The following is a 16,154-nucleotide window of genomic DNA, read 5'->3' as shown; positions in this document are numbered from 1 at the left end:
AAAGTGGTTCTTTTTGTACGTTGAATTTTTCAAAAGTCTATACTTTTAGTACTATTTCAGATAGATAAATGAAATTTCACATGTAAGTAAAAGATCTAATTCTCTACCTTCTGTCAAATTTTGAGTAATTTCCGTTGACCGGAAGTACTAATTTACGCTATTTCCGATTTCTCAAAAAACGCATGTAAATTTATAAAGTACTAATGATATTGCGCACCATTATGCACATTTTGTTTAGGCGTTCGCTTGGTGCGCAATCCTTTTTTCTATGAGATTCTATTCTATTTTTAAAAGTTTAAGTAATTAAAAATCATGTCTATATTCCAAGTTAAATAAGAATATTCGAGAAAGTTTAGGGGAGAACACTCCCGGTTTATTAAACATTGCAATGCATCGTAATGGTTATTTTTAGAATGGCAAACTGATGCAGCTGTTAATACGTGTTGTAAACGTAGACACTAGTAGACTAGTACAATAACGCTTAATTGCTGCATGAAAAGAAATCTTGTGATTTACATAGATGTGCCGACCAAAAATATTTTTTAAACGAATATCATTTTTTAAAACTTTGAGTTTAAAAAGTTTCAAAAAAGGCGCCACTTTGCTGAAAATGGCCAGAGGGAGAGCGGCCGCTCCCCCCTGCTCCCCCCTACGTACCCTACTAACTAGTAGCAACGGCTATTTATAGATCGACTATATGGCAAATTAGGATAAAAATTCTGATATTTTTTCACAAAATACACGGACATTCAGTTAAAGGAAATATTTCAAGCAAAGCTAAGATATAGACTGGGAACTCTCACTTAACTGAGAAATTTGTTTTACAGGAAAGCAATAAAGCAGTCAAGAGAAACCGAGTTTGCACACTTTATTTTAGTCTAGTTTTTATGCCATTTTATTTTCTCCCATTGATTATTATATATGCAACTGATTTTCATGTCTTTCATGATGTGTAAAACTATCAAACACATTTTTATTACTGAATTAAATGTTTAAAACAATTGTATTGATTAAAAAAATATAAAGAAAAACTGTTTGAGGAATGTATAGATATAGATGTTTGAAAGAAAAGAATGTTTGCTTTGATGTGTCTCATTACCATAGCAACACTTTTCCGATTGCTTAAAAGTTGTATCCTTTTAATTCTCTGTAATCCCAAATTTATTTCAGCTCTACTTAAAACTTAAATTCCACCCCCCCCCCTGTCCCCTCAGCCGACCACGCCGAGGAAAAAAAAAATCCATTGAATCATCATTTAATTACACATTTGCATTTTCAGGTGTTTTTTTTTTTATGTTTAGACGTTTTGTATTAGATCTATGTATAAGTAAACCATCTTAAATGAATGAAAGTAGGCACAAGTAAGAAAGAAATATTACTATAGTAAATCTGTATCAGTCCTCACAAGCTAATGATCAAAACTGTATTACTAAAGCGAACACACAACTTACGCTGTAAATTACATGTCTGAGGCAAAAAAAAAATACATTATTAATAATGGATTATAATTTAGGTTTTTTTTGTAGGATATATGCTTTGAGATTTGGTGTCACTGATTTGACCGTGTCATGACTGAACTTTATCAGCCATGTATCAGCAAAGTTAACATATGCATGGGCTAGTGAGAGAAATGTTAATTTTACTGTTTGAAATGTTACACTGTCAATATAAATACGATTTTATGAAAAAAAGCATGTCACGGTGAAGGAGAAAATAGTTGAATAACTTATTCAAATATAAACCAGGGTTTAATAGTCAAACTTATATTGTGTAGATTGAAAACATAAACAAAATGGCCTTGAAACTATGGACCATCATGCTGCTGGTAGGCGTATTTGTCTTGTACGCTAATACTGAGCAAAACAGTATCGAAAAAAGACGTAAGTTCATCTCTATTTTAGTCAATATTTTGTGTTAGCACTTGTTGTTATATGCCCAACAGTCTAACAAGAGAAGCGCAAGTGCTGTGCATAATTATCGTTTTTTGTCTAAATAAATGAGCGTCTTATTCTCCCATAGGTGACGATTCTTTATGCAAATGTAAATAGATGTTAGCAGCTTTAACTTCTTATATTTTTTTTTGTTTCTCTAAACTGTTTTTTTTTTATTTAGTGAATGAAATATATGAACCTGTAGACTAACTATTACAAGGTTTAGAAGTTTTATACCAGAATTTTAGTGTACATGTTATCGGCGATTCAATAGAATACCTAGGCAATGCATATAATTTCTGACGTTTTCAAGTAATATATGAATTATAGGCGTTTTTTCATACTTTTCCTAGTCATTATAAAATGAAAATAACTTAATGACATAAACTAGTCAGAAAAAAGTCGAAATAACAATAATGGATTGAAATAATCAGCTTGCGTTGGTATTTTTCACTGTGTATTATCTGTTTGAGAAAACAAAAAAAATAAAAAAACTATATGACTGCATGACCCACAAAAAAAAAAAAAACAACAAAAAAATAAAGATTCAAACTTGTAAGCAAAGTAGAGTTTTAGTAGCATATAAATAAATTAATATTACTGAGGATGAGGTATGTTTATTCTGTAGTCTGTGACCCATGTGTTGCGTAAAAACATAATAGATACACGTAACAAATTGCAACATGAAAGATTGGTAAACTTTGTATAAATTATATAATATATAGTTTAGACCACATGTCTATCTTTCAAATATTTATTACCATCATCATTAACAAACATTTTTGTAATAGATTGAGATAATCTTGAGTGATGTCCCTTACATGTTTATGTGTATTATGTGTCTCTCGTCACTTCCTCCCGTCCTCTCTGGTGTATTACCATCGTGGTAGTTAGACCCAAAATAAATGTGTTATATACAACCACAGGCTTCTGTCGTCAATCTATTATAACTGGCGACGAAGGATAAACATCTACTAGAAAGAGCACCTACTTACGCAAAAAAGAGGTTTGCTAGAGCTTATTAGCTAATTATTTCTAGAATTATGGCGCTGTATGGCCAAATAAAAGAATTTGATGCGAATGATGAAATCATTCAAGATTACCTAGAGAGGTTAAGCTTTTACCTAGAAGCTAACGACGTGACGATAGAAGCCAAAAAGAGAGCTGTTTTGTTAACAGTCATAGGGCCTCAACAATTTAGGCTACTAAAAGACTTATGCGCACCAGCTAGTCCAACTACCAAGAGCTTTAACGAGCTGAGCAAATTGCTAACAGACCACCATGCGCCTACCCCATCAAAGTTTCTATGTAGAGCTAGATTTGACAGTAGGACTCGTCAACCAAACGAGTCAATATCAGAATATGTTGCTGCTTTACGTCATTTAAGTAGATTTTGTGAATTCGGCGATACGCTGTCTGACAGACTATGTGAAAAGTTTGTGACAGGTGTAAACAGCCCTGATATTCAAAGAAAGTTGCTGCTCGAGTCAGATCTAAAATTGGAAAAAGCAATACAACTTGCAATGTCATTCCAGCAGTCATCAGATGCGGCGAGATCTTTAGCACCTTCAGAGATCCATGCAGTAAACAGCAGGTTAGTCAATAAACATCAACCCCATCAGAGCATTCCAACTTATGCTAAACAGCCTGCTCGTTCAAATCCTAGATCTAAATCTAGTGATAATTATCAAAAATGTCATCGATGCAAAGGTCCCCATGCATCTCATCAGTGCAAGTTCAAGTCTGCAACTTGTTATAAGTGCAGTGAGCAAGGTCACATTGCTAAGGCCTGCTTTGCAAAGTCTTCGTCTGTTGCTAAATCTAGCCAGTCAAGACAGTACCGCAACCAAAAGCAGCACTATGTTAACTCTCACCAAGACTACCTAACCCAACCAATGAACCACTCTACCTGTGAAAATGCTCAAACTGATTTGCAGCCGGATTTCAACCTGTTCTCTGTGAAATCAATAAGTCATGCTCCCATCAATGTACCAGTTAATATCAACGGTAAGAGCACCAGCTTCCAACTTGACACTGGAGCATCTCTAACAGTCATAACAAAGAAAGATTTTGACGCTGTCATAGGAGGATCAGTGCCTCTACAGCCATGTCACAAGTGTCTAACAACATACACTGGTGACAATGTTCCGGTAATAGGAGAGTGTATGGTTCATGTAAGTTATAATGGTCAAAGTGTTAAACTTCCCCTTCTTGTGGTTGAAGGAAATGGACCGCCATTACTAGGTAGGAACTGGTTAAGTGATCTTAAGTTAAATTGGGAGAGTATTTGTTCATTGAAGAATGTAAAAGAATCTAGTCTTACTGCACTAGATAAAGTTATATCTGAAAATAAATGTGTTTTTGGTAACTCTGGATTACTAAATGATAGAACAGTGAAGTTAAGCATTAAAGATACAAATCCAAGATACTGCAAAGCTAGAGTTCCACCTTATGCAATGAGGAATAAAATTGAAAATGAGCTAAGTAGATTGGAATCTAATGGCATTATAAAGAAGGTAGACTATTCCGATTGGGCGACACCCATTGTGCCAGTGTTAAAGAAGGATGGTTCTATAAGAATTTGTGGAGATTATAAAACTACACTGAATAAGCAAATAGAGCTAAATAGGTACCCTATACCTAACATTGAGGAAATTTCTTTGAATTTGGCAGGAGGAGACAAATTCACTGAATTAGACTTTAGTCATGCTTACACTCAACTAGAACTGCATCCAGATTCAAAAGTCTATACGACAATAAACACACATAAAGGACTCTACCAATATGAAAGACTATGTTTTGGCATATCATCTAGCCCTGGAATTTTCCAAGCTGTCATGGACAGTATTTTTAAGGACATTCCAAATGTTTGTGTGTACTTTGACAATGTGTACATAACTGGTAAGAATGACACTGAACATCTTAAAACACTTGATAAAGTATTGAAAATTGTTGGTGAAAAAGGTTTAAAGATAAACAAAGATAAATGTCAATTCATGCTGACAGAAATTAGTTTTCTTGGTTATATATTAAGCAAACAAGGCATCAGACCTCAACCTGAGAAAACAAAAGCCATTAAAGAAGCACCCAAACCTGAAAATACTCAACAACTAAGAGCTTTTTTGGGCTTGATAAATTACTATGCAAAGTTCATAGGAAATCTGTCTGGTAAACTATCACCACTGTACAAGCTGCTACAGAAAAATGCAACTTGGCACTGGGGTAAACAACAAGAAGCTGCTTTTAATACAGCAAAAGAGGCTTTGTCTGCTGACACCTTACTAACTCACTATGACCCAGGGAAAAGACTTATATTAACATGTGATGCTTCACCAGATGGTGTAGGAGCAGTCTTGTCCCACATGGATGAGAAGGGTGACAGACCCATTGCTTTTGCCAGTAGATCTTTGAACCAGGCTGAGAAAAATTATTCTCAGTTAGATAGGGAAGGCTTAGGCATCATTTTTGGTGTTAAGAAATTTCATAAGTTTCTGTTTGGTAGGAAGTTCACCATCTTTACAGATCATAAACCATTGCTAGGTTTATTTGGAGAAAACAAAACCCTACCTGAGCATGCCTCACCAAGAATTCAAAGATGGGCTATCACACTAACTGCATACAATTATGAATTGAAATACAAACCTGGATCTGAGAATAGTGCAGATAGTCTTAGTAGATTACCTTTAGAAAACCAAAGCCTGAGCTATGTACCAGAAGATGTATTTGTTCTCTTCACTATCATGGATAACTCCAATATAGATGTGAATGATATTAAAAGAGAAACACAAAAAGATGAGTGCTTAATAAAAGTATATGAGTACTGTAAAAATGGTTGGCCTGAAGAGTCTGTGAATGATGACTTAAGGCCATATTAAATAAGAAATAAAAACCTTTGTGAAGATAATATAAAAGATGGAGAAGATGCAGTCCATTATCAGTCAGAGTTGCCTAAACAAAGTATTTGTAACTTAATAAATGATTATGGTGATATGGCAATTTCAAATGTTTTAAAGAGAATACATTAGTAAGAAGGAATGTGATCATAAAACAACTTTGCTAACATCATTAGCACTTACAGAAAATAAAAGGGTAACATCAAAAGAAAAAAAAAAAAAGATTTTTGCCATTGAATACACCCACTTCAAATACTGGATCACAGTTGCAAAGTGATATTGTCCAGGATATTACTTTTAAACAGTATGTTTGGTTACGAAAAAGCACTATCAGATTACCTGAGGAAATTGATCAATCAAAGAAATCTATGCCAGTTAAGGATCTGAATAACAGCATAATACTTCCAGATGCCAATTCAAAAATAGTTCCATTAAATCATGACAACTCATGCATTGAAAGAGAATTTGGTGTTAATAAGAATGTGTATCTAAGAAATTATGGGAAAAAGGAAAAATGGATACCAGGTCAAATTGTTCAATGTACAGGACCTGTGTCTTATAAAGTTAAAAATAACTTGTGCAGATAATAAGTGTGAATCTGTCAATCCCACCAAGTCTGATCAGTTCACACCAACTCAGTTGTTCCACAACCAAGTTCTGTTGATATGAGTGAACCAAGTTGTCTGGAGTCAGAAAATGTAAATTCTGGAGTTAATGATTTAAATCCTAGACCTCCTGAGATAGAGAATCCAGATGGTCAGAATCTTGAGTCACCAAATCAAAAGCCACTGAGAAGGTCAAGCAGGACAATCAAAGTCCCAAATAAGTTAGACCTATGATTTTAAAGGTCAAGAGGACTTTGACATTATTGTTTTGTATCATGATTATGTCGTGGCATATTGTGCATTGTTTGTAAGGATGTAATCTACCATAGTGTTCATGTTACAATATAATTGGTGATTTTAGGATACTATCAATTGTTCTATTGAGAGATGTGTTATTGTGTTCTAAGGGTAAAGGGATGTAATAGATTGAGATAATCTTGAGTGATGTCCCTTACATGTTTATGTGTATTACGTGTCTCTCGTCACTTCCTCCCGTCCTCTCTGGTGTATTACCATCGTGGTAGTTAGACCCAAAATAAATGTGTTATATACAACCACAGGCTTCTGTCGTCAATCTATTATAATTTTAAACTTGATTAACATTTCTGTGAGTTTGTAATATTTGCCAGTTTAAATATCAAACATGAATATTTGTTGATAGGGGGAAATTGTAAGATGTTTTTAAATAAGTGGATCGTGTGTCTCGATGGCATAAACTGTGCTAACCCAAGAACATTCTGTGATACTGAAGTGAATGGTTGTGAAGACGATAGCGATGAAAAAGATTGTCGTAAGTCTCAATACATAATATGAAATGTACTGTACATATATTAGTTGTTTACATAAAATAAATTGTTGAAAAAAAGGTTGATATCCTAGTTTAAAAGACAATTCAAGTTAAACAAAAAAATGTCAATAATAATCAATTTACACAATATCTGAAAATAGACCATCTTCTCCTCTCTGATTTTTTCAGTATACAATTAACCTAACATTATAAACTAATTTTGATAACATTAGCAAATACACATTTTAAAAAATCTCTATTATCTTTTGCAAAGTGTCTGATATTTGCCTCTGAAAATGTTCAGCCTTTTTTTTTTGACAGCCACTGACTGTAGTCACACTAACCAGTTTAAGTGCGACAATGGCAAATGTATTTCGGATATGCGTAGATGTGACAACAATCAGGATTGTGGTGACGAGAGTGACGAATCATTTTGCTATTTTCCTGGAGGGTAGTGACAAGTTTGAGTCAGTAAGTTTATTAATACTTGTATAAAGTTATTAGGGCATCTGCTTGAATTAAACGACATTTTAGCTTTTACTAACGATAAGTTTGTTTGAGCAGAAAAAAAATTAAATAAAGCATGTGTTTTTACATATTTGAATTTTTTTCAGGCTAAGCGTTTTTTTGTCTGACGATCCTATCTATTGGTCCGATAAAAGAGACTTCATGCTATGTATATGCTAATCTTATCGCAATAACCAGGATATTATTACTCTGACAAATAAAAAAGTATTTCACAAATATAGTTTTTTTGTTTGATATAATTACTGGTAGTGTTAAAGGGGGGGGGGGGGGGAGGAGGAAGTTTGAGTTTATTTTAATAGTAACTCTTCCGACATTATTTCAGAAGATTAGTTTAAAATGCAATTTTTGTGTGTGTGGAAAGAGATGTTGTAGGTCTCTCGACATGATTTACATATGTTTATCGCAATCGGTCAGGTATTAGGAAAATTATTACGGGTAAAAAAGTATATAACGTGTAGCTATAGGGTTAACCCTCAGCAGAATCTTAGCTGAAACATACATCATGCGGAAAAAATAGCAGTGGTCTCGGGTGCAAACGGACTGATTTAAAAAGATGTTTTCGAATTATCACATACATCGATAGATTGTATTGGGAAGATTAATAATTAATATAGTAGTCCTATAGTGTATCAGTTTTCAACATAAAAGCACCCATTTCAGATTTAAAAATTCATAGGGCAGATAGAGTAGATTTGATGTTTCTTGACTTCGAAATATAAACAGATTGTGTGGTCAGCATTATACCCAGCGGTCTTTACTTTGTACAACTTTCCCTTACAACGTAACTTCACAGATTTATTGACCAACCAAATTATATATAAAAAAACTCCAATCTCCCCCCCCCCATTTGTCTAATTAACAAAGAAATTATAAATAGGGATACATAGGGATACATACTATCGCTGATTTATTATTTCGCGTTAAATGTTAAAATATTCGTTTCCAGAGAAGTACATTTTTCCAATAACTTTAAAAAAATTTGTCACAAATACTCTTTTAAATATAAGAAGATAAATTATGTGATCTAACTAGCAATATTTACTGTTAATCAAAAGATTTAAATATTGATTTTCAAAAGACAGTCTATTTTAAATAGTAAACTTACTTCTGAGAGAAGAAGTTGTGTAACTAAATGAAGCGTCATCTAAAGAAGGCAAAGAGGTTTACAAACTGGGTTGATCTTCTAAACATTGGAAAGTTGAGAAAGACATAACGGGAGATACAAGTAAAATAACACGGAGATTGGTTAGTTGTATCGGTTGTCACGTGGATGTAATGGAAGAAATTATGTACGTCTCCTTGAAACAGACAAAAAAAAAAGCAACGCACAAAGAATTCATGTCAAGCCACAAGACACAGATTTGTTTTATTTAGTCTATCTGAAATTACAGTACACGTCAATTAATATATACATGTAACCTATAATACATTTTACTTCAATATATAAGACATATTTTTATAATTAGAAGAATGGTGTTATTGGCATATAAAATTGTTTATTATTTCTAAAGAAGTACATTAATTATAGAATCGTTTTTAAAAAATCCAGAAATGGCGATTTATGATTACAAATATACTCAGTAAAGTAAACAATTTTCATTATTTTTAGTAATAGTAGCCTATATGTTTAACTGTGCTAAAATAAAAACATACATACAAAGGCCCAGATTAGAACAAGTTGGAAGCCTACTTTTTAAAATTTGTAACATTGTAACCCAGGTATGAAAGACCATTCTATTTTAGGAAATGAATTAACTGTATTTTAATTTCGTTTTAAATTTGATCATTGAAAATAAATGCTGATTTTCTGGTATGTTTTGTACATATACATTCTAATCTTAAAGGAATAAGTCTGACGCTGAACATTTTGTTGCTATTATCGACGGCGTACTTTCTTTGTGCATTGTTTTCGGCGTTCGATATTTAATTTTACATTGTATTCTATCATTAGTGATGTACTTTTTATTTATTTATAGACGCTAAACCCAGAGACTACCACAATACTTTATCTGGTAACCTTGATGTACTCGTAGTTAAAGTACATTTATACTAAACTAGCCTTCGTTATAGGGCTACATATTTTAATGTTATACTTGTTTCAGAAATTTTTTTTTTATAAAATAGTTATTGGTCAAAACGAAATTTACTACACGTTGAATGATGTAAGTGAAAATTTTTAAAAATAATTTAATAGCTAAAAATCCGTCACTTTTAAATAAACACAGGCTACCAATACAAATTAGAAAAACCAAATAATGTAGATTATTAGTCAACACAACACTGTATTAAATGCACACATTGATTACGAGACTTAAATTATTCTGCTAAAATCCCAAGAGTTCATCGGTATTTATGGTGGGTTTTTTTAAAAAGTAATTTGTATTAGTTTAGGCCGAGAGAATTTTATACATTTCACAACGAACGTCTTGATAAGCTGATCTATAGATCTAAGTCAAATTGGAATAAAATAGTCCATTTCTTAATATTCTAAAATTGAAAGATGTCGCCATCAGCTTTGTGTACTTTCAGTAGTTTAAACATATGGCATGTGACGTCATTGTCTCTAGCGTTCTCATCACAACAATAAACATTTTTTTCCGGTTGCATAATATAAAAAGCGTTTATACATTCGAATGTACATTTATTTTTACCTTCCTTCTTTTGAAACTAGGAATTCTGCTTAAGACATATCTTTGGTTTAAAAAAAACTGCTGCTGTTTACATAACTCTTATTATAACAGTAATTTATTCCAAAGTAAACATTTTTTTATTTTAAAAAACAATTTTAACATGTGCTAAAGTTAGTACAATAAAAAATAGTAAAAATCGTCAGTTTTTTTCCGCCTAAAATTAGAATCAAACTACTTTAAAGACAATTTATATTTGAGGGAGTCCTCCCCCTTGCCAAAAGTCCGAATAAAATATCTGTTCGCCATAATTTTAGCCCGTGTCGTGTGCCTAGAGTTTGTTTCCGCTTATGGCATTGCAAATTACCGAAAAGCATACAAAAAAATGAGCCAGATGTACAGAGCCTATGTACCCTAAAATCGTCTTGAAAATTACCCGTTTAGAAAAATCGCTTGAATTATGTGAAACATCAACTTGATTAAAACACCAAAACCATTTACAAATAGTAAAAAAATAGGTCAATTTTCTTATGAATAAGTTTCAAAAGTGGACATGTCCATCTTTATGGATAAAAGGCGATAACCGAATTTATAAATACATGTTTCTTGCCTTCTAATCAAACTACGTTAGCAATTTTGTTAAATTTACATCACATGTAGATTATAATATTTACCTGCTGTATTTCATCCAGCGGCGTAGCCAGGGGGGGGGGTGGTTAGGGGGGTCAGAACCCCCCTCCCCATAGACCCCTCGGTAAATACATAAAGGTTGAGCGAGGGTGGGTGCAAATCAAAAGTTTGGGGGGGGGGGGTGCAAATCAAATCAAAAGTTAGAGGGGGACCGAAAATCAAAAGTTTGTCCTCGGGGGCCGGGGAGCTGCGCTACGCCACTGATATATACATTTATTATGCAGTACAAAATTTGAACACCCCCCCCCATTAGACGATCATGGCTACGCCACTGATTTCATCTACAGGATTGTCTGTTAAAGGTTATGTATTGTGATGATAGAGTATTGAGGGCTCTATCCAATTTCATGTTTTACTCCGTCGTAGTCGGTTCGTCACCAGTTGTTTATATAAAAACAGATTATTCATCTGAGTTGATGAGTTGTGTGGTATTAAGCCTTCAATCTCCACGACTTTGATGAAAAAAATATCAATACAATTAGTGGATGGCTATTGCACAGCATACTGTCTGTCTCTCTAAACACACACACACACACACACATACACACATACACAGTATCGCATTAAATCTTTCACACACTTAGGTATACATACACACGTACCCACGCGCATTCTCGGAGAGACAAACGGACATATACATTAATACTTTCTCACAAACACAAAAACTACACAAAATACACAGCTCATAAACACCAACTCACCCCTAAACCTCACACATGCATGCATTCATTTTGTAAAATCTACTTTTGTGGAAGTTCTACTAAACTTGGCATATTAGAAATTTTCGTGCATCTTTCCATTCACGTACATCAATACGTACAAACACATGCACAAATGGCGGGGCGCATGTACTAGCGCACTCATCAAGCACACACAGACGCACACCGACACACATACACAAACAGAAACCAATACATTCAGACACACTAAAACAAACAACGTTTTGAAACAATGTTGTCCACCTACAATCGCACACAGAACGATGCAAAATACAAACGCAAAAACATATACATACAGACACACACAGAAGCAAATTCACCTTTTAGGATTTAATTAATAACATTACCAAATTTTTTTCTTCACTTCATTGTAGTGTATATATATATATATATATATATATATATATATATATATATATATATATATATATATATATATATATATAGTGTTATATATATATATATATATATATATATATATATATATATATATATATATATATATATATATATATATATATATATATATATAAGCCCACCCACATCTTGGGGAGTTAATTAACACAGTAATCAATATTGGTCTATACCTGCCTTCTATGGGTTGGACTCCCTTACTAACAAAGTGTTCTGTTAGCGCGAATCGGCCAACAAGCTGATATAAAATATTCAGATAGTTATTACGGCCAACTCACAGCGGACGTTATATGAAACCTACATCATGCTGACCACTACTTGTTTAAGGGCAACGCTCTACTGGATACTTGTCATTCAAACGTTACAAAACGGGTGATTAATTTTTATTTTCTTCCTATGAAATAAATGTTTGTTATTTACAATACACGTTGGAAAAAGCTAAGTTATTATTGTGTTTGTTAAAATAACATTAAACAAAATATGTTTTGGGTTAAAAATAGTAAACTTTTACTTAATGTTTATTTGACATAATTTTATTTACTAAGTTCTTTTGTATCAATAGGACAACAATAAAAACGAACATCATAGAAAAAACGCCTGTGGGTAAAGACTCGCATCTAGATGAAATTAGTTGGGAAAGAAATTACACGGCAGATCATCCATGCCATTTCGAACTTGGGGTAAAATGTTCATATTTGTCATTATAATCTCGGATTATTGGGGTAAAATTGTCAAATTTAACAATATAATCTGGGATTATTGGGGTAAAATTGTCAAATTTAACATTATAATCTCAGTTCATTCCGTCTTAACATTCTAATTGTTTTATTCGCAAGTACGTTTATGTCTAAATTAAAATTATAAATACACATTTAAAATATTACATTATAAATGTAATTTTTAACCTTCAGATATGCAATTATCTTATTCCTTTCGATGTCAGTTGTCAGGTCAACTTTTCCAATGTAAACAAATTAATCGGCTCCTGGAAATTCGAAAGATTATCGATTGAGGTACTGAAACACTTATAATATAATAGATTATATTAGCCAAAAATTTATTTTGTAAAACGATTTTTACACTACAAAACCAGTGGCGGAACTACAGTGCCGCGAGATCCCGCAATGCGGAGTGCCCAGGCAGTTTAGGGGCACAGAGCCTACCGTAATTTATATATATATATATATATATATATATATATATATATATATATATATATATATATATATATATATATATATATATATATATATGGGGCCAAAATCTAGTTCCACCACTGCATAAAACATACCCTAGTGCAGTGCGTCTTTGAGACGTAGGGTCAAAATCGAAAAAAAAAAAAAAAAAAAAAAAAAACACGCACTCTCTCTTTCTCACATGATTATAATCGTCTCAAACAAAGCTTCTTGCTAGGTATACCATAACAATATAAAGAACCAAACATTTTTTTATCCATATACCCAGGCGTACAGCTGAGTTTCAATCAGGATTTTGATTCCATCCAAATGGTCGGGTCGGTTTAAGCTTATGGGTACTCAACCGATTTCAAGCAACCGGGCAGATAGGGCTCTATAGCTGGGGACAGTCACTCATCTAGAAAATATAACTGTAAAAATCAAACAACTGCTGGGTTGTAGTTTGTTCTAGGTTTAACAAAGCTTATCAAATAAACCCAAAAAGAAAAGTAGTCTAAAATAAGATGCAACGCCCTATACGGCGCATAACACGTTGACACGTAATACAAAATTAAGAATTAAGAAAGAAGAAGTTTGATTAGTATCGACGATTGGTTGTCGTAAGACCAGGATTTTCAACTCGCATCATGGCGGGTTAGATGCGTGTATTTCCTCATGTGCTCGATATTGTGTTATTATAAAGACGAAAAGATCTCCGCGGGCCGGATGAGAGGACCTCGCGGGCCGCATCCGGTCCGTGGGCCGTAGTTTGGAGACCTCTGGTCTATATTATAGATATCGGGTAAACCTTTAATTTGTGCGACCTGAGTTTCTCTCAGTTGTTTTTCTCCTGGGTTGGGGGAGGTGCAATGAAATGTTAGGGGAGGGGGGGGGGGCGAACTATATTTTGTCTGTAAGAAATGCAACTTCTGTAAAGTTTGAGCTTTGGTGCAGGGTTAAGGGGTATGCCAACGACTATATTTAGTATGTGCAGTAACTGCGTATAGATCAAAGTTACCAGATAAGGTATTATGGTAATGTCTACGTTCAGCGTCTATACACAAAATATTATGGCGTCATTGATGGTTGAGTAAAAATAAAATTAAGAATCAAATTACTAAAACGATACACAATTAAGAGACAAAAAATTAAACGCCCATTTAATTTAAGTTGTAGAGTTTTAAATGTGAATGTAAACATATAAAACATATAAAACAAATATCGGAAAAGTAATATGCATATAAACTTTAGAATCAGGATTAAGGTCGGAGTTATTAGTGGTTTTACTTGAAGTTAAATTTCCGGATCCGGTAAAAATTTTTGGATAAAAATCCGTTTTCTATGACATTTGTTTTTCCGGTTACATTTGAGGTTTAGGTGGTGCTTTTGGCTTTGTTTTCGATTTCAGTAAAAAAAGCATATAATATGATTTTATGTGCATATATAAAAATATATGCATATATATATATATATATATATATATATATATATATATATATATATATATATATATATATATATATATAATTTATTTAAACAACTCCACAGCCTCTCACTACAGTTAGTAAATAACATTTTTTAATTTAAAATCCTTATTTATTATTCGCAGGCAGACGCAAACACATTCTTCCCCGACAACAGCATCCCCGAAACAAATTACCTGCGGATAACCTCAGCAGGTGCAACACTTAGTGCCTTTGCCTGGAAAAAATCAAAAAAATCTCTAAAGTATTTAAATTTGAAAGGTGTTACTCTCAGCAATGCTACCGCTTCTTTTGAAATTTTGACAGAGTTCATAGAGGTACATATTTCTAATTCGTCACTAAATGGGCAGTCAGATCTTAAGATCAACAAGTTAGAGAATTATCTGTAAATCTTTAAAACCCGACTGCATAAAATGCCTAAAATTTACAATGTTAGAAATCTTTATGAAGTAGAATTTCTTAACGATTCCTTAACGCGAATCGAGAACTTTCCAGAAAGTAATATACTTAACAAAGTGGAATTGAGTAATAACCAAATATCAGAAATTACAAACATACCCAATTCGACCTTTGATCTCCGCCTCAATAAAAACCAAATCTCAGAGCTAAAGGGGTTGCCAGATCAGTTAGGTATTTTGTTCATATCACATAACAAAATCTCACAAATAAAAAACATACCAGCCTCAGTCATTCTTTTAATTTTGGATCACAACAACGTCAAGGCCATAAGCGCGGACAGTTTCCCGAAAGACTCCAAACTAAATCACTTGTCTGTAAGTAACAACAAACACAACAACATGACTGTTTCAGCAACTGCGTTTAAAAACACACCACATCTAGAAGTAATATCCTTCTCAAACATGACCTTTACCGCTCCCTTAGAAACATTCACCGTTTTAAAAAATCTGAGACAACTTGACTTTGGTAGGAATTACGAAGAATATTGCAAACAGATAAATACAGAGTTTAACCGAACAATCTGTACTGTTGAGTGACGTTACTAGGTCGAGTGTCAGTGTGATTCATCATGTCGTCACACCCTCTTACGTGCATATGTATTGTTAAATTTTTTCTTTTTCGACATTTGTTGTTAATGTAGAGAAAATTAAGTTTTGTTTTAAGTTAAGTATTGTTAAATCATTTTTTCTTTTGGATGTATTTAAAATTTGCGAAGAAACGCGCTTTTGGGCTAAACTTCGACCTTGGTTGTTAATGTAGAGAAAATTAAGTTTTAAGACTAAGGAGATTTATAACATTTTTTGGTACTAAATTTCTTATCAAATTATTACGAATTCAGTCTA

General features: G+C 33.2%; 1 protein-coding gene across 1 annotated transcript; it reads left to right on the top strand.

The window, feature by feature from the left end:
- Positions 1–12,373: 12,373 nt before the first annotated feature.
- Positions 12,374–15,753, top strand: LOC131926984 (uncharacterized). Its single transcript, XM_059282611.1, has 4 exons — positions 12,374–12,566; positions 12,757–12,874; positions 13,106–13,207; positions 14,979–15,753. The coding sequence occupies exons 1-4, from the start codon at positions 12,499–12,501 to the stop codon at positions 15,240–15,242; spliced, it is 552 nt and encodes a 183-aa protein (XP_059138594.1). The 5' UTR covers positions 12,374–12,498; the 3' UTR covers positions 15,243–15,753.
- Positions 15,754–16,154: the final 401 nt, after the last annotated feature.

The sequence above is a fragment of the Physella acuta genome, unplaced genomic scaffold (genome assembly GCF_028476545.2).
Source record: "Physella acuta isolate Inbredline_101_S28 unplaced genomic scaffold, ASM2847654v3 ptg000087l, whole genome shotgun sequence".
In the NCBI taxonomy this organism is placed as follows: domain Eukaryota; kingdom Metazoa; phylum Mollusca; class Gastropoda; family Physidae; genus Physella; species Physella acuta.
This window is presented reverse-complemented; position numbering and strand designations above follow the sequence as displayed.